This window comes from Hemiscyllium ocellatum, chromosome 45 (genome assembly GCF_020745735.1).
Source record: "Hemiscyllium ocellatum isolate sHemOce1 chromosome 45, sHemOce1.pat.X.cur, whole genome shotgun sequence".
Taxonomy (NCBI): domain Eukaryota; kingdom Metazoa; phylum Chordata; class Chondrichthyes; order Orectolobiformes; family Hemiscylliidae; genus Hemiscyllium; species Hemiscyllium ocellatum.
The window spans coordinates 7,541,152-7,553,557 of NC_083445.1; the positions used below are offsets into that span (position 1 = coordinate 7,541,152).

Genomic DNA, 12,406 nt, shown 5'->3' on the forward strand with positions numbered 1-12,406 from the left:
TGGAGTTTAATTTAGATCAATATGAGGTGCTGCATTTTGGGAAAGCAAATCTTAGCAGGGCTTACAAACTTAATGGTAAGGTCCTAGGGAGTGTTGCTGAACAAAGAGACAGTGGAGTGCAGGTTCATAGCTCCTTGAAAGTGGAGTCGCAGGTAGATAGGATAGTGAAGAAAGCGTTTGGTATGTTTTTCATTTTGGTCAGAGGATAGGACTTGGGAGGATGTGTTGCGGCTGTACAGGACATTGGGTAGGCCACTTTTGGAATATTGCGTGCTATCCTGGTCTCCTTCCTATCGGAAGAATGTTGTGAAACTTGAAAGGGCTCAGAAAAGATTTACAAGGATACTGCTGGGATTGGAGGTTTCGAACTGTAGGGAGAAGTTGAATAGGCTGGGGCTGTTTTTCCTGGTGTGTTGAAGGCTGAGAGGTGACCTAAAGAGGTGTATAAAATCACAAGGGGCGTGGATTGGACAAGTAGACAAAGTCTTTTCCCTGGAATATGAGGAGTCCAGAACTAGAGGGCATAGGTTTAGGGTGCGAGGGGAAAGATGTAAAAGAGACCTAAGGGGCAACGTTTTCATGCAGAGGACGGTGCGTGCATGGAAGAAGCTGCCAGAGGAAGTGGTGGAGGCTGGTACAATTGCAACATTTAAAAGGCATCTGGATGGGTATATGAATAGGAAGGGTTTGGAGGGATATAGGCCGGGTGCTGGCAGGTGGGACGAGAGTAGGTTGGGATATCTGGTCGGCATGGACGAGTTGGACCGAAGGATCCATTTCCATGCTGTACATCTCTCTGGCTCTATGACTCTAAGTTGTGAAGTGTTTCAAGAGAGTAAATAACAAGGATCATATTCTGGTGGCAAAAGGGTCAGTGAGCAGAATACACAGATTTATGGGAACATGAGGAAAAGAAAATAGTGAGTTGTAATGCATTGTATGAAAGGACAGTGAAAGCAGATCCTATAGTAACTTTTCAAAGAAACTTAGAATCCTATTTGAAGAGAAAAGATACACAGAACTGTGGGAAAGAGCAGGACTATTTGTGTCACTTTACATAGTAAGCTATAATTCTGTGTTTTTGGATAGCTGTAGTTATGTATAAATTACCTGGACTCAAGTTTGAGGAGCACCACTTTCATGTCTGTAAATGATACTTGGTAACAATATAAATAGTGTAGAGGATAGTGTCATGCGTTAAAATGCCACAGACTGGTAAAATGGGCAGTCGCACGGCAGATGCAGTTGAATGCAGATGAGTGTCGGGAACAATGTCACCGAGGGACTCTATCATCTGAATGACATTATTTTTGGAAGTGTGAGCAGAAGGAATAAGAATGAGGCTCGTACAATACAGAAGAACTGGGTGAGTATATTTTCAAGGCTTTGAAGATAGCAAGGCAAATTGAGAACTGGTTTAGAAAGCTTATGGGATTTTGGTTCTGTAAATTAGGGTATTGTGTATAAACGCAATGAAGTCATGCTGAATCTTGATGAGTTACTAGTTAGGCATCAGCTGGTTTATCATGCATAGTCTGGGCACCATACTAAGAAGAATTCAGACCTGGAAGAGAGTATGGTGAAACTTTACGAGAATCATTGCAGGAATTAAGAGTTCAGTTATATAGAGGAAACTGGATTTGTTCTCCTTTATAGTAGAGAGGTTTAAATGAAGAAAGAGTACGTAATTGAGCAAGTAAGGAGACACTATTCCTTTTCGCTACTGAGTCAGCAACCAAGGGTCATGGCTTTAAAATAATTTGTCAACAAACTAGAAATGAAACAAGGATAGATTTCCCCACATTCAAATTTTTAGATCTTTAACAATCTGCCTGAGACAGCAGTGGAAGCAGATTCTTTCGTGACTTTCAAAAGGCAATTGGATATGTACCTGACAAGGACAAATTTGCAAGGCTAGGAAGCAAAAGCTTGGAATGTGGGACTATATTTGACAGCGCTTTGAAAAAGCTGGCAAGGCATGATGTGCTGAGTGACCTCCTTTTGTGCTGAAAAATTCCAAGGGTCTATGAGCTGGTATTGTACAGGCCAGTTCCTTGGCAGAAGGGCTGGTGAGTTTGCCTTGCATGAGGTTTCAGGCGGATGTAATGGAGATTTGTGGTTTCTGTTGAAATAGGTAGGGTCAAGTGAATGACTATTCCCTGTGTAGTTTGAGTCTGCAAGTTGTCATATTTTCTCATGAACTGTTTTCGGAATGGAATTTGCATTAGGAGTTGTTATGATTTTAAAATGGTTTATCGATGTATGCATGAGTATAACTTGTCTGCATTTAATTCTCTCTGTCCTCATGTTGTTTTTCCTATGACTCCCACCCCCCTGAGTATTTAAGTGCCGCTCTCATGCTCTCTATTTTACATTGTCTTAGAGTTGACCAGGTTATTTCTAAAATTAGAATTTGTTTGGATGATTGGAAACTAGTTATTGAGCAGTGTGATCAGCATGGCTTGAAATTCAATTGACCTTTTGTTTAATATGTTTAGTAGCTGTATTTTAAAAATATAAATTTCATTGCTGTTCAACCATTTCAACACCATTTAACTGTTAGGATGAAATACCTCCCTTCAGACAACAGCTGTTTTTTATATGAAATCCTGTCCGCTCTTTTAAGTGCACATAAAAGATCCCACGGCTCTAACCATGGGAGAGCATGGAAGCTTTCCAGGGTGTCCTGACCATTATATTTATTCTTCAGTCAGCATAACTTGTATATAAGAAAAGTGTACTCTGACCAATGTTGTTGTGGGATTTAGCTATGCACAAATTGACTTTTTTTTCCTGCATAACAGTGGTGACTTTTACTTCACTGGATGCAAAGTGTTTTGGGACGTTTGTTTACTCTTCTGTTTTTTATATAAAAAAAAAGCCCACGAATCATCCTTGCTTTCTCTCTCTTCCAGCTCTGCAGTGCCGGGATAGCCACCGTCCTTGTGAGAATAATGGGCGATGCATCAAAAGCCCGCATGGAGATGCATCTTGTCTGTAAGTTGCTCCTTTGACTGGAAACGATTGGATTTGGGTGAATTATAAATGACTTCTGTCAGTGTGCTGTTCACTGGCCAGGCTGCCCGCAAGCACCATTCCCAGTGCGATTCATGAGCTCTCTGAGCTGTTCTTGCAATTCGTGGGAAAGACGTTTTCCTGAATCTTTATTGGATTTATTAGTGACCGTGTTATATTTCCTTGGTTTTGGACTTGATCCATAACTCAAAGCAGTGGCCCTAAACAGTCAGACAAAGCAATTTTCATTAGTGTCAAGTGATGTCAGTTAATCCTGACCTTTTAGATGCTGCCAGTTGATAGGATTAGTTTTTAAAAATATGGAAAATGCCCTCCCCCAAAGTTATTCTTTCTGTTGAAGCTGTTGTCATTGAAATAATTTTCGAAACTATGACATGAAGAAAAAAGGATTTGGCCATTTGTCTCAGCATCTGTCCATCACAGCTATGTGCAACTGCTTTAAAAAGAGTTTTGCATAGCTCCTCTGGTCCTGTAGGTCAATTTGTTGCCCAGTGAGAAACTCAGATTTGAAGAATAGGAAGGTGTGAAGTTTACAATCCCTGTTTGGTTCTCCTTTGAACTGTGCCACTGTTAATGGACAAGTCTCAAGCTCAGGGCTGTTAATATTGTTCCTTCTTCTTCATTTCTCTTTCCACACCTAGTGTGGCAGTTTACTGAGGCAGACAATATCAATACTTGCATAGGTTTACATGGCTGGTTTTTCCTAGAACATGTCACTAACCTGTTGCCAGAAGCATCATGCCATATCAAGCCTAGTTAACCAGGAGACACTCCCACTCTTACCACTGCCATGGGTATATTGGAAGGTTTGCAGTTCAATAATCAACTTGCTTGACTACATTATGAATGCACCTTCATAGAATCTCGACTGTATGGAAGCAGACCATTCAGCCCATTGAGTCCATACCAAGAGCATCCCACCCAGACCCACCCCTTCCCTATCTCTGTAACCCCACACTTCCCATGGCTAACCCAGCTAACCTGTACATCCCTGGATACTGTAGGCAGTTTTGCATGGTCAATTCATCAAACCTGCACATCTTTGGACTGAGGGAGGAAACCAGAGCACCTGGAGGAAGTCGACACTGGGAGAATATGCAAACCTGACACTGACAGTTACCTGAGGATGGAATCGAACCCAGGTCCATGGCGCTGCTGCACAGCAGTGCTAACCACTGACCCACTGTGCCACCTTCTGTGATCCCTAGAGTGGAACTCTAAACCAAAGCACTTAGAGTCATAGAGATATACAGCATGGAAACAGACCCTTCCATGCTGACTAGATATCCCAACCTAATCTAGTCCCGCCTGCCAGCACCCATCCCATATCCCTCCAAACCCTTCCTATTCATATACCCATCCTTATGCCTTTTAAATGCTATAATAGTACCAGCCTCTACCACTTCCCCTGGCAGCGCATTCTATACACACACAACCCTCTGTATGGAAAAGATGCCCTTTAGGTCTCTTTTATATCTTTCCCCTCTCACCCTAAACCTATGCCCTCTAGTTCTGGACTCCCCCACCCCAGGGAAAAGACTTTGTCTATTCACCCTATCCATGCCCCTCATGATTTTATAAACTTCTATAAAGTCACCCCTCAGCTCCGACGCTTCAAGGAAAACAGCACCAGCCTGTTCAACCTCTCCCTATAGCTCAAATCCTCCAACCCTGGCAACATCCTTGTAAATCTTTTCTGAACTCTTGACTCCAAGATAGAGATGCTACTTGATGCAACACAAGACCTCAACCCTCCCTTTAAACGTTAAACAGTCATAAATACTTCCAGTAAGGAAGTCAGGAGAAATTTCCTCACTCAGAGAATAATTATAACATAGAACTCAGTGTCACAAGGAATAATTGTAGCAAATGGCATGATGAATATAAGGGAGACTAAGTAACTGACAGGGCCTTCATGTTTGCTGTGTGTCAATAGTGACATTTTAAAAACTGCATGGACACTTCATGATAATGCTGCCATGAAGCACCTTGAGATGTTTTAATATGTAATATATACTACATGAACCACTGTTAGAAAGCTTTGGGATTTCTAGAGCAACATGGATGGTGAAATATAAATGCAATTATTTCTATCTCTTGTGCGAAGGATGCCATGTGAGTCAAACAATATGTGTGCCTGGGGAAGATTATTCCTGATCATTTCAAGATCTTTACTTCCAATGCAGTAATTAACAGGAGGCAACTGACTCATGTTAACTTAACAATCTTCAGTCACGAAACTGTCATTGGTTTAAGATGCAAAGCAGCATATTTCAGGAGCAGTTTGTCTTTGCCTGTTCTAATCTCAGAACTTAAAGAAGCTTACTCATTAGCTTCAGTAGTCGTATGGCTAATGTTGTGGTTCTGATGCTGTTACTGTTTAACTAATGTTCCTGAAAAATGTTTGTCTATTCAACACAAGGAAAATAATTGAGCCAGAAATCGCTGTATAGTTTTAGCAGCTGTTGACATGGTCTAATTTTGTGGACTGTGTTGGGGAGCCCCTGTAACCTCAACTTTGGGACAGATACTGCAAAGCTGGAGGGAATTCCTGCAGTTGAAACTGTGATCATAGTTAGACAACTGACGTAATGTAAATTTTCTGCTCATTAGCTATGAGCAGTCTTTAAATCCAGCCTTCGGGACTCCATAAATGGTTAGTGTTAAAAGATCAATGCTTAAACACTCTTTTTTTGGCCAAGTTACAATTTCAGAGCCTGTGAACGATTTTCTGCATGCAGTAGCAAATCCTTACTAATGCACGGGAGTGAAACTATAAGACACGCCATGTTGAAGGAATGTATGACATTGGGTGAATGCTGGGGTGCACAGTGTTACTGGAATGTACGATGGTATCCAGTGTGTTGAATGAACACTGAGCTGAATTATGCTTGTGCTGCATGACAGTATTCAGTGTGATGAGTGAATGTCAGCACAAGTGCTAGTCGGGGGCAAGTCTTTGAAATGTTCAAAGCCACTTGAATATTTGGCCTTGGAAAGAGAAGGTAAAGTTGGGAATGAATAGTTTTCGTAGACCTATGGGTGCCAGTGGGAAATTGGCATGAAAACTAATGGTTTCTTGCAAGTAATCTGCCGAATGTGAACATTTGAGCAACCTGTCACTGGTGCACTGTTTGAACCCTGCCAAACATTTGAACAGACAGCTGAAGTGGATTTTCAGGATCGGGGAGTGGGCTGAGTCAGAACTCTGCTCTCTCGGTCACTGGTAACTTGGCACCTAGCCCATTCCATAACAGGAGAAAGTGAGGACTGCAGATGCTGGAGATCAGAGCTTAAAAATGTGATGCTGGAAAAGCGCAGCAGGTCAGGCAACATCAAAGGAACAGGAGAATCGACGTTTCGGGCATAAGCCCTTCTTCCATAACAGTCAAGCTCTCTGTCATCTAGGTGGGGATTGCTGTTGTGTGATTGTGGTGGAAGATGGCAATATTTGTAGCAAAAAGACTAGAACAACACCGGACATTTGACACAACCACTGGGGTTACAGAATCTCTCTGGCTGAAGTCTTTTAACTTTCACATGTGTTTCTTTGTACCAAACTGTGGGTTTGGCATCAAGAATTATGTCCATACTGGAGGAGAGGTGGGGAGACCTCCGATAGTAACAGATTCCAGCTTTTCACTGAGAAAGTGCCATCATGATGCCAGTGTCATGCAAGCTCGACAAGATCTGGTACTTCATGGAATAGGATTTGACATGCATTGCTGATAGATGGACACAACTGAGCACACGTTCAACCACAGATTCAAACCCTTGTGTTGTGCTCAGTGACTTTCGGTTCTGTTAAAAAAAATAGTATTCATAGCATTAGTAGATGTAATGCCCCTCTATTGGCAGCCACCTGTCCAGCTGCCTAAGATCCAAACTTCTATCTTTAATCCTCTCCACCTCTCCTCCTTGAACTTTACCAAGCTGTTAGTCACTTTGTGCTTTGGTGTCAAAGTTTAATGTCCTGCAGTCTTGAAAGGTGCTATATAAATACAAGTTTTATCTTTCTGTTAGCATTGTAGATCTAATCTTGTATATAACGCTACCATGTTGACAATTGCTCAGTATCTCTGACATTCTCATGGGGACTGCCACTCCTATCCTTTGTGAAAATCATGTTTTATGATCAGTAACCTGTGACAATACCCGGAGCACCAACATTCTACAAGTAGAGGTCTTTTTTTATCTCTGCACAATTGATGTGGGCCTTTGGCCAATGGCCTCCATTTCCATAGACACATCAGCTGAATAGGATTTGAATAAACAAGTCAGCTTATAAGCTTTATTTAATAAAAGTGTAATACAAGTTGCACAATTCTATAATCCTTGATGATAAGATCAAACACGGTGTGGGCTTGGCAGTGTTTGTAAATGTATGCGATGGAGAGGCATGAAGGGTCTGAGATCCCTGCGTCTGATTAGGAGACGTGAACTAGAGTGTATTTTGAATCTTGTGTTCAGATAAATTGACAGGCATGCAGGGCAGGTGAAACCCATTTGTTCTGGGTCTGTGCTGGAATTTATTAAGCAGGTGGATAGAACAAAGCTGGGAGCATAGGATAGTGTGGGAAGTGGCTCATTTACAGTGCTAGTGTCCCTATTTTAACCAGCAGGCCTAGGTTCAAGTCTCATCTGCTCCAGTGGTGTGTAGCAACATCTGTGAACAGGTTGACTTGAAAATTACTAATTTGTTAGGATTACACAATCGCTGGTGGGTTGTGCTTGATAATTGTTCTTTTAATTAGTAACATGGGTAATATGGTAGTGGTAAAGAAACATTCAGAGGACTGCAATAACATGTCTGAATGGGGAAAAAAGAGATTGTGTGGGGGAAAGGGCTGTGTGTTTCCCTTAACCCTTTTGTCTCAGTGGGCAGGACTTTTCAGATTCGGGATGTTTCATGCCTATTACCTGAAGAGTCAGTGTGGGAAGTGTCTGCTGGCTGACCTGCAGATGTTTTTACTGCCCTTCACCTATCTCCAGGCTGCTGGCCAGTCTGATTGCTTGGAATATCTGTAATTCTCGCACTGCCAGTGGTAGCAGTGGCCAGGGCTGGGACTGGTAGTAGCCCACCGATTGTAAATCTAGAGTCTAGGACCATGTAAAGGTAGAGCTGGGCGAGGAGGTGGAGCCTATTGGGGGAAGGGGTCATTTGCTGGCAGTCTTGATGGAGAGCCTGGTGGTGGGTTGGCTGGAGGTGGCATTGGATGTTTTAAGGTATGGAAAGAACCAATCTAGGCCACAGCTTCCCCGTCTAAAATTGTGGATGGATTGGGCAGGGTTGGGAGGGCTCTGGGTGGTCACCTGGGAAATGTTACAGCCCTCAACCCATCTACCACAAGCCCACCAGTGGGGGAACCATAAAATCTAACCAACAGCTCTTTGTGAGTTTCTCAGTCTCACCTCGATCTGTCTGACTGAAGGTTACTTATTACTTATTAATCCTCTCTTTTCTAAGCCTTCAATATGATGCTCACCCATAGCAGTCACATGGTTGATGAAAGATTTGGATACAGGCACCCCTTGGTGCCTGAGGACATTTAGTCCCTGCAAGCACGGACTCTGTGAGGGTGGTGCTGAGCTAAGATCACAGAGAGAGGAAAACAAAGCAGGAAGGGAGAGAGAAACTATGCTTTAACTCCAGTCCAATGGAAATCTGCATTGGGACAGCCTGTAAGCTGTCCTTGTTGTTAAGAGATCATAGTGTTGGGATGAAATACAAGAGAGGTCTGTTGTACACATTTAGCGTTCCTGTGTTAGCCATGGGCCTTCAGTCGTCTGGGCTCTGGCTCTGGAGTTAATTCCCTTCTTAGTCCACTGTCTCTCGATACCTTTCCTGCTTCAAGACACTGGGCGGCACGGTGGCACAGTGGTTAGCACTGCTGTCTCACAGCGCCTGAGACCCGGGTTCAATTCCTGACTCAGGCAACTGACTGTGTGGAGTTTGCACGTTCTCCCCGTGTCTGCGTGGGTTTCCTCCGGGTGCTCCGGTTTCCTCCCACAGTCCGAAGATGTGCGGGTCAGGTGAATTGGCCATGCTAAATTGCCTGTAGTGTTAGGTAAGGGGTAAATGTAGGGGTATGGGTGGGTTGCGCTTCGGCGGGTCAGTGAGGACTTGTTGGGCCGAAGGGCCTGTTTCCACACTGTAGGTAATCTAATCTAATCTAAAAAAATATTTAAGCAATAGGAGTAGGAGCAATTTGGCTCATGTGAGCCTGTTCCATTCAGTACAATCAGCTCAGCTGCCTTTTTCCATGTTGTTTCCACATTCTGTAATTCTGTCATGGGACGGTCCTTAAAACGTACCTCTTTCGCTTCTAATCAACCACATGAAAATCTCCAAAAGCAAATGCTGGTGCTGGGTTGAGGGCTGAGCAGCCCCATCAGCTGTCAGTCTCCCATGTAGCTTGGTTTGTAACCTCCTGTGAACAGTCAGGTTTTATCTGATTGTGCTCCTGTGAAGCCCTTGGCCTGTTTTATTGTATGAAAGGTGCAATACAAATGCACATTGTTGATTTAAGGAAATATGATCGTTCAGAGGGAAATCTCTCGGTCCGTCACGGCTTTGTCAGCACGGTCCTGTCCAGCTCTGTTAGCTAGTGCCAATCTCCTGCCTTTTCTCCATATGCCTGCAGACCACTTTTATCCAAAAATCCACCTCCTGCCCTGTCGAATGCCTTAGTTGAGCCTGCCTCCATTTGGAAATCTGGAAAATATTTGGAAATCTGATTCAAATATTAATTAATCTTTGAGGCCACAAGTCCTGAATAGCCAGAATTAGGGAAGTGCGCAGAAAGAATAATTCTCCAGACAAATTGTAACCTTAATCCTAAGGAGAGAGAAGACATTGGACCCAAAATTCCTGTATCAGATATACTAAACTGTAACATAATGATAATGAGTCCGCTGTCCTTAAGTGATGCGACTGCTAAGTAACTGGTTTTAGTAACTTTCATCTGAGCCACACCTAGCAGCTAATGTTTAAAGTTTACCTTTTGAATTCAGGGTTAAATTAATGCACCGTCTGCTCTTCCAGTTTAATGTTTTATAAAAATACCTCACAGCCCTACTACACAGAAATGCAATTACTCCCAGGCATATTTATTGCTTATCCAGCTTTGTTCAAATAGAGTAATCTGGTTGTTGTCACTTCACTGTTTGTGAAAGCTTACAGTGTGCAATTTGCTGCTGTGTCCTGTATTACACCAATTCAGAAATACTTAATTTGTGAAGCAAAATGGGGATGTCCTTGCGTTTATGCAGCATGCCATAGAAGTGCCAAGTCTTCCTTTCTCCCTGAAACACATTCATATCAAAACGTAAGTGGCAAGGCGACCACATGAGAGATGTTCAGGGCCCCAGAGAGTTGCTCAGTCCAGATTCTTGCTTTGGTGTTTACAGATGGCAGAGACTGTTGGCTTCTTGTGCTCACAATGCCGCTGGTAGCTGGCGTGGCTATTGTGTGGGAGAAGCAGAGCGGAATGGAGGTCAGCGCCAACAACAAAACATGCAAATCACGGTTTCAGTCTGCACTAAAAAAAAACAATACTCCATCTCCTCCCCTCCCCTCTCCCATAGGCACTGGCTCCTGGAGTGGAGACAGTTCCCATTTTGAACAATATTTCGTAACTTCAAGAGTGCGTGTTAGTCATGTGACAACAATTTTTTCTTTAGAAAGGCAAATGTTGTTAACTTTTGTTGCAATGGGATGGCCAAGTTTGGTGTTTATTGGATTGTAACTGGACAAACTATTCTGTCTCATCCAAATGAGTGTTCACCAATTAATAACAGCAAAGCAACCAGACAGGTGATAGACTTGCCTGTCTGCTGAGAGCACAGAGAATATAACGTGCCTGTGTAACTCTGTAAATGTAAGAATTCGAGAGAAAGAGAGACAAAGGGAATCAGGTTGGTTTACCGTTTCTTTTTAAAAAGAGGGATGAATACGACTGTCCCATTGTAATACCTTTCAGTAAGCAATACCTGAATGCTTTCAGAATCTACCTGCTGAAGAATAAAATTGGTTGAACATGTTCATTAATAGCAAGGAATTCTAATAGTAGAACAGGGCACTGTGACACAGGGTGGATGAGGGTCCTGTGACTCAGGCTGATATAAGAAGGGTGAGGGTCCTGTGACACAGGGTGGTACTGAGTGGGTGAGGGCCCTGTGATACAGGATGGGCGAGGGTCATGTCACAGAGGGTGGTATACACACAATTTGTTATTGATGTCACAATATCAGAGCAGGAAATGTGACGATCCTCCTGTTGTCCTTCCATCATGCCCCTGCCTCCTCCACCTTGATCCCTTCCCTCACTACTTCCAGAATTGCTTTGAATTACTGAATCAGGCCTACATTACTCCCAGTTGATGTTGGCCATTGGTCTGTGGTGGACTCATCTGGAAGTATTTGTATTGTCAGAGTTCATCTGAGATGAGTAATCTCTTCACCCAGAAAGTGGTGATCCTGTACCACAGTAAATAGCTGAGGCCAGAACTTTGCATGTTTTCAAGGAAATAGACATTGGTGTTGGGAGTATAGGGATGAAACTGTACGTGGTGAAAGTGGGAGCAGGGTGTTGAGTTGAGTGATTAGCCATGTTCATATTGAAATGCAGAATAGGCTGAAAAGGCTCAGAGAAAGTGAGGACTGCAGATGCTGGAGAGTCAGAGTCAAAAAATGTGGCGCTGGAAAAACACAGCAGGTCAGGCAGCATCCCAGGAGGAGGAGAGTTGATGTTTCAGGCATAAGCCCTTCCTCAACCTTCAAAAGGCTGAATGGCCTATTCCTCCTATTTTCTATGTTTCTGTCTCCATCTCCTTTGGGTCAGAAAAGGGTGGTCTACCAGGGTACCTTTGGATGCTGCCTGAACTGCTGTGCTCTTCCAGCACCACTCATCCAGAATCTGGTTTCCAGCATCTGCAGTCATTGTTTTTACCAGGGTACCTTGTCTGACTGGTATCAAGTGACTCCTTTCTGCAATGTGCATGCCCAGCAAAAATCACAAACATTGAGTAGTCTGGCTGGAGTCAACAAGCCAGCATGTCCTGGATGGTAGATGTGTGAAGGGTAGAAAGGTATTGGAGCTTTTACTTTTGTGGTATAGTTTTGTGAATGAAGGATTCTTCTGACCCAGTGCAAGTGTCCCTTCCTCTGAGCTAGAATGTCTGAGCTCCAATCCCACCTAGCCCCAAGGTATGTCACAGCAGGTGAGTGAAATTACTACTCTTTGGTTAATATATTCCAGTTGCGAACTAAAATTGATTGATCTGTTGATTGATTGACCATTTACTCTATATGACTGATCTTCCCATGGATTAGGTTCAGAGCCTTTGGGGCAACAGTGAACCATGACCAC

The 12,406-nt window shown here is 43.2% G+C and overlaps 1 protein-coding gene across 3 annotated transcripts in view; it reads left to right on the forward strand.

The window, feature by feature from the left end:
- notch3 (notch receptor 3) overlaps window positions 1-12,406 on the forward strand; it is a 406,903-nt gene that overhangs the window by 246,815 nt on the left and 147,682 nt on the right. For all 3 annotated transcript variants that reach the window (XM_060854870.1, XM_060854872.1, XM_060854869.1), the window contains one exon: window positions 2,916-2,997. In XM_060854870.1, the coding sequence (XP_060710853.1) occupies window positions 2,916-2,997 (82 nt within the window). The remainder of the gene's footprint in view (window positions 1-2,915; window positions 2,998-12,406) is intronic.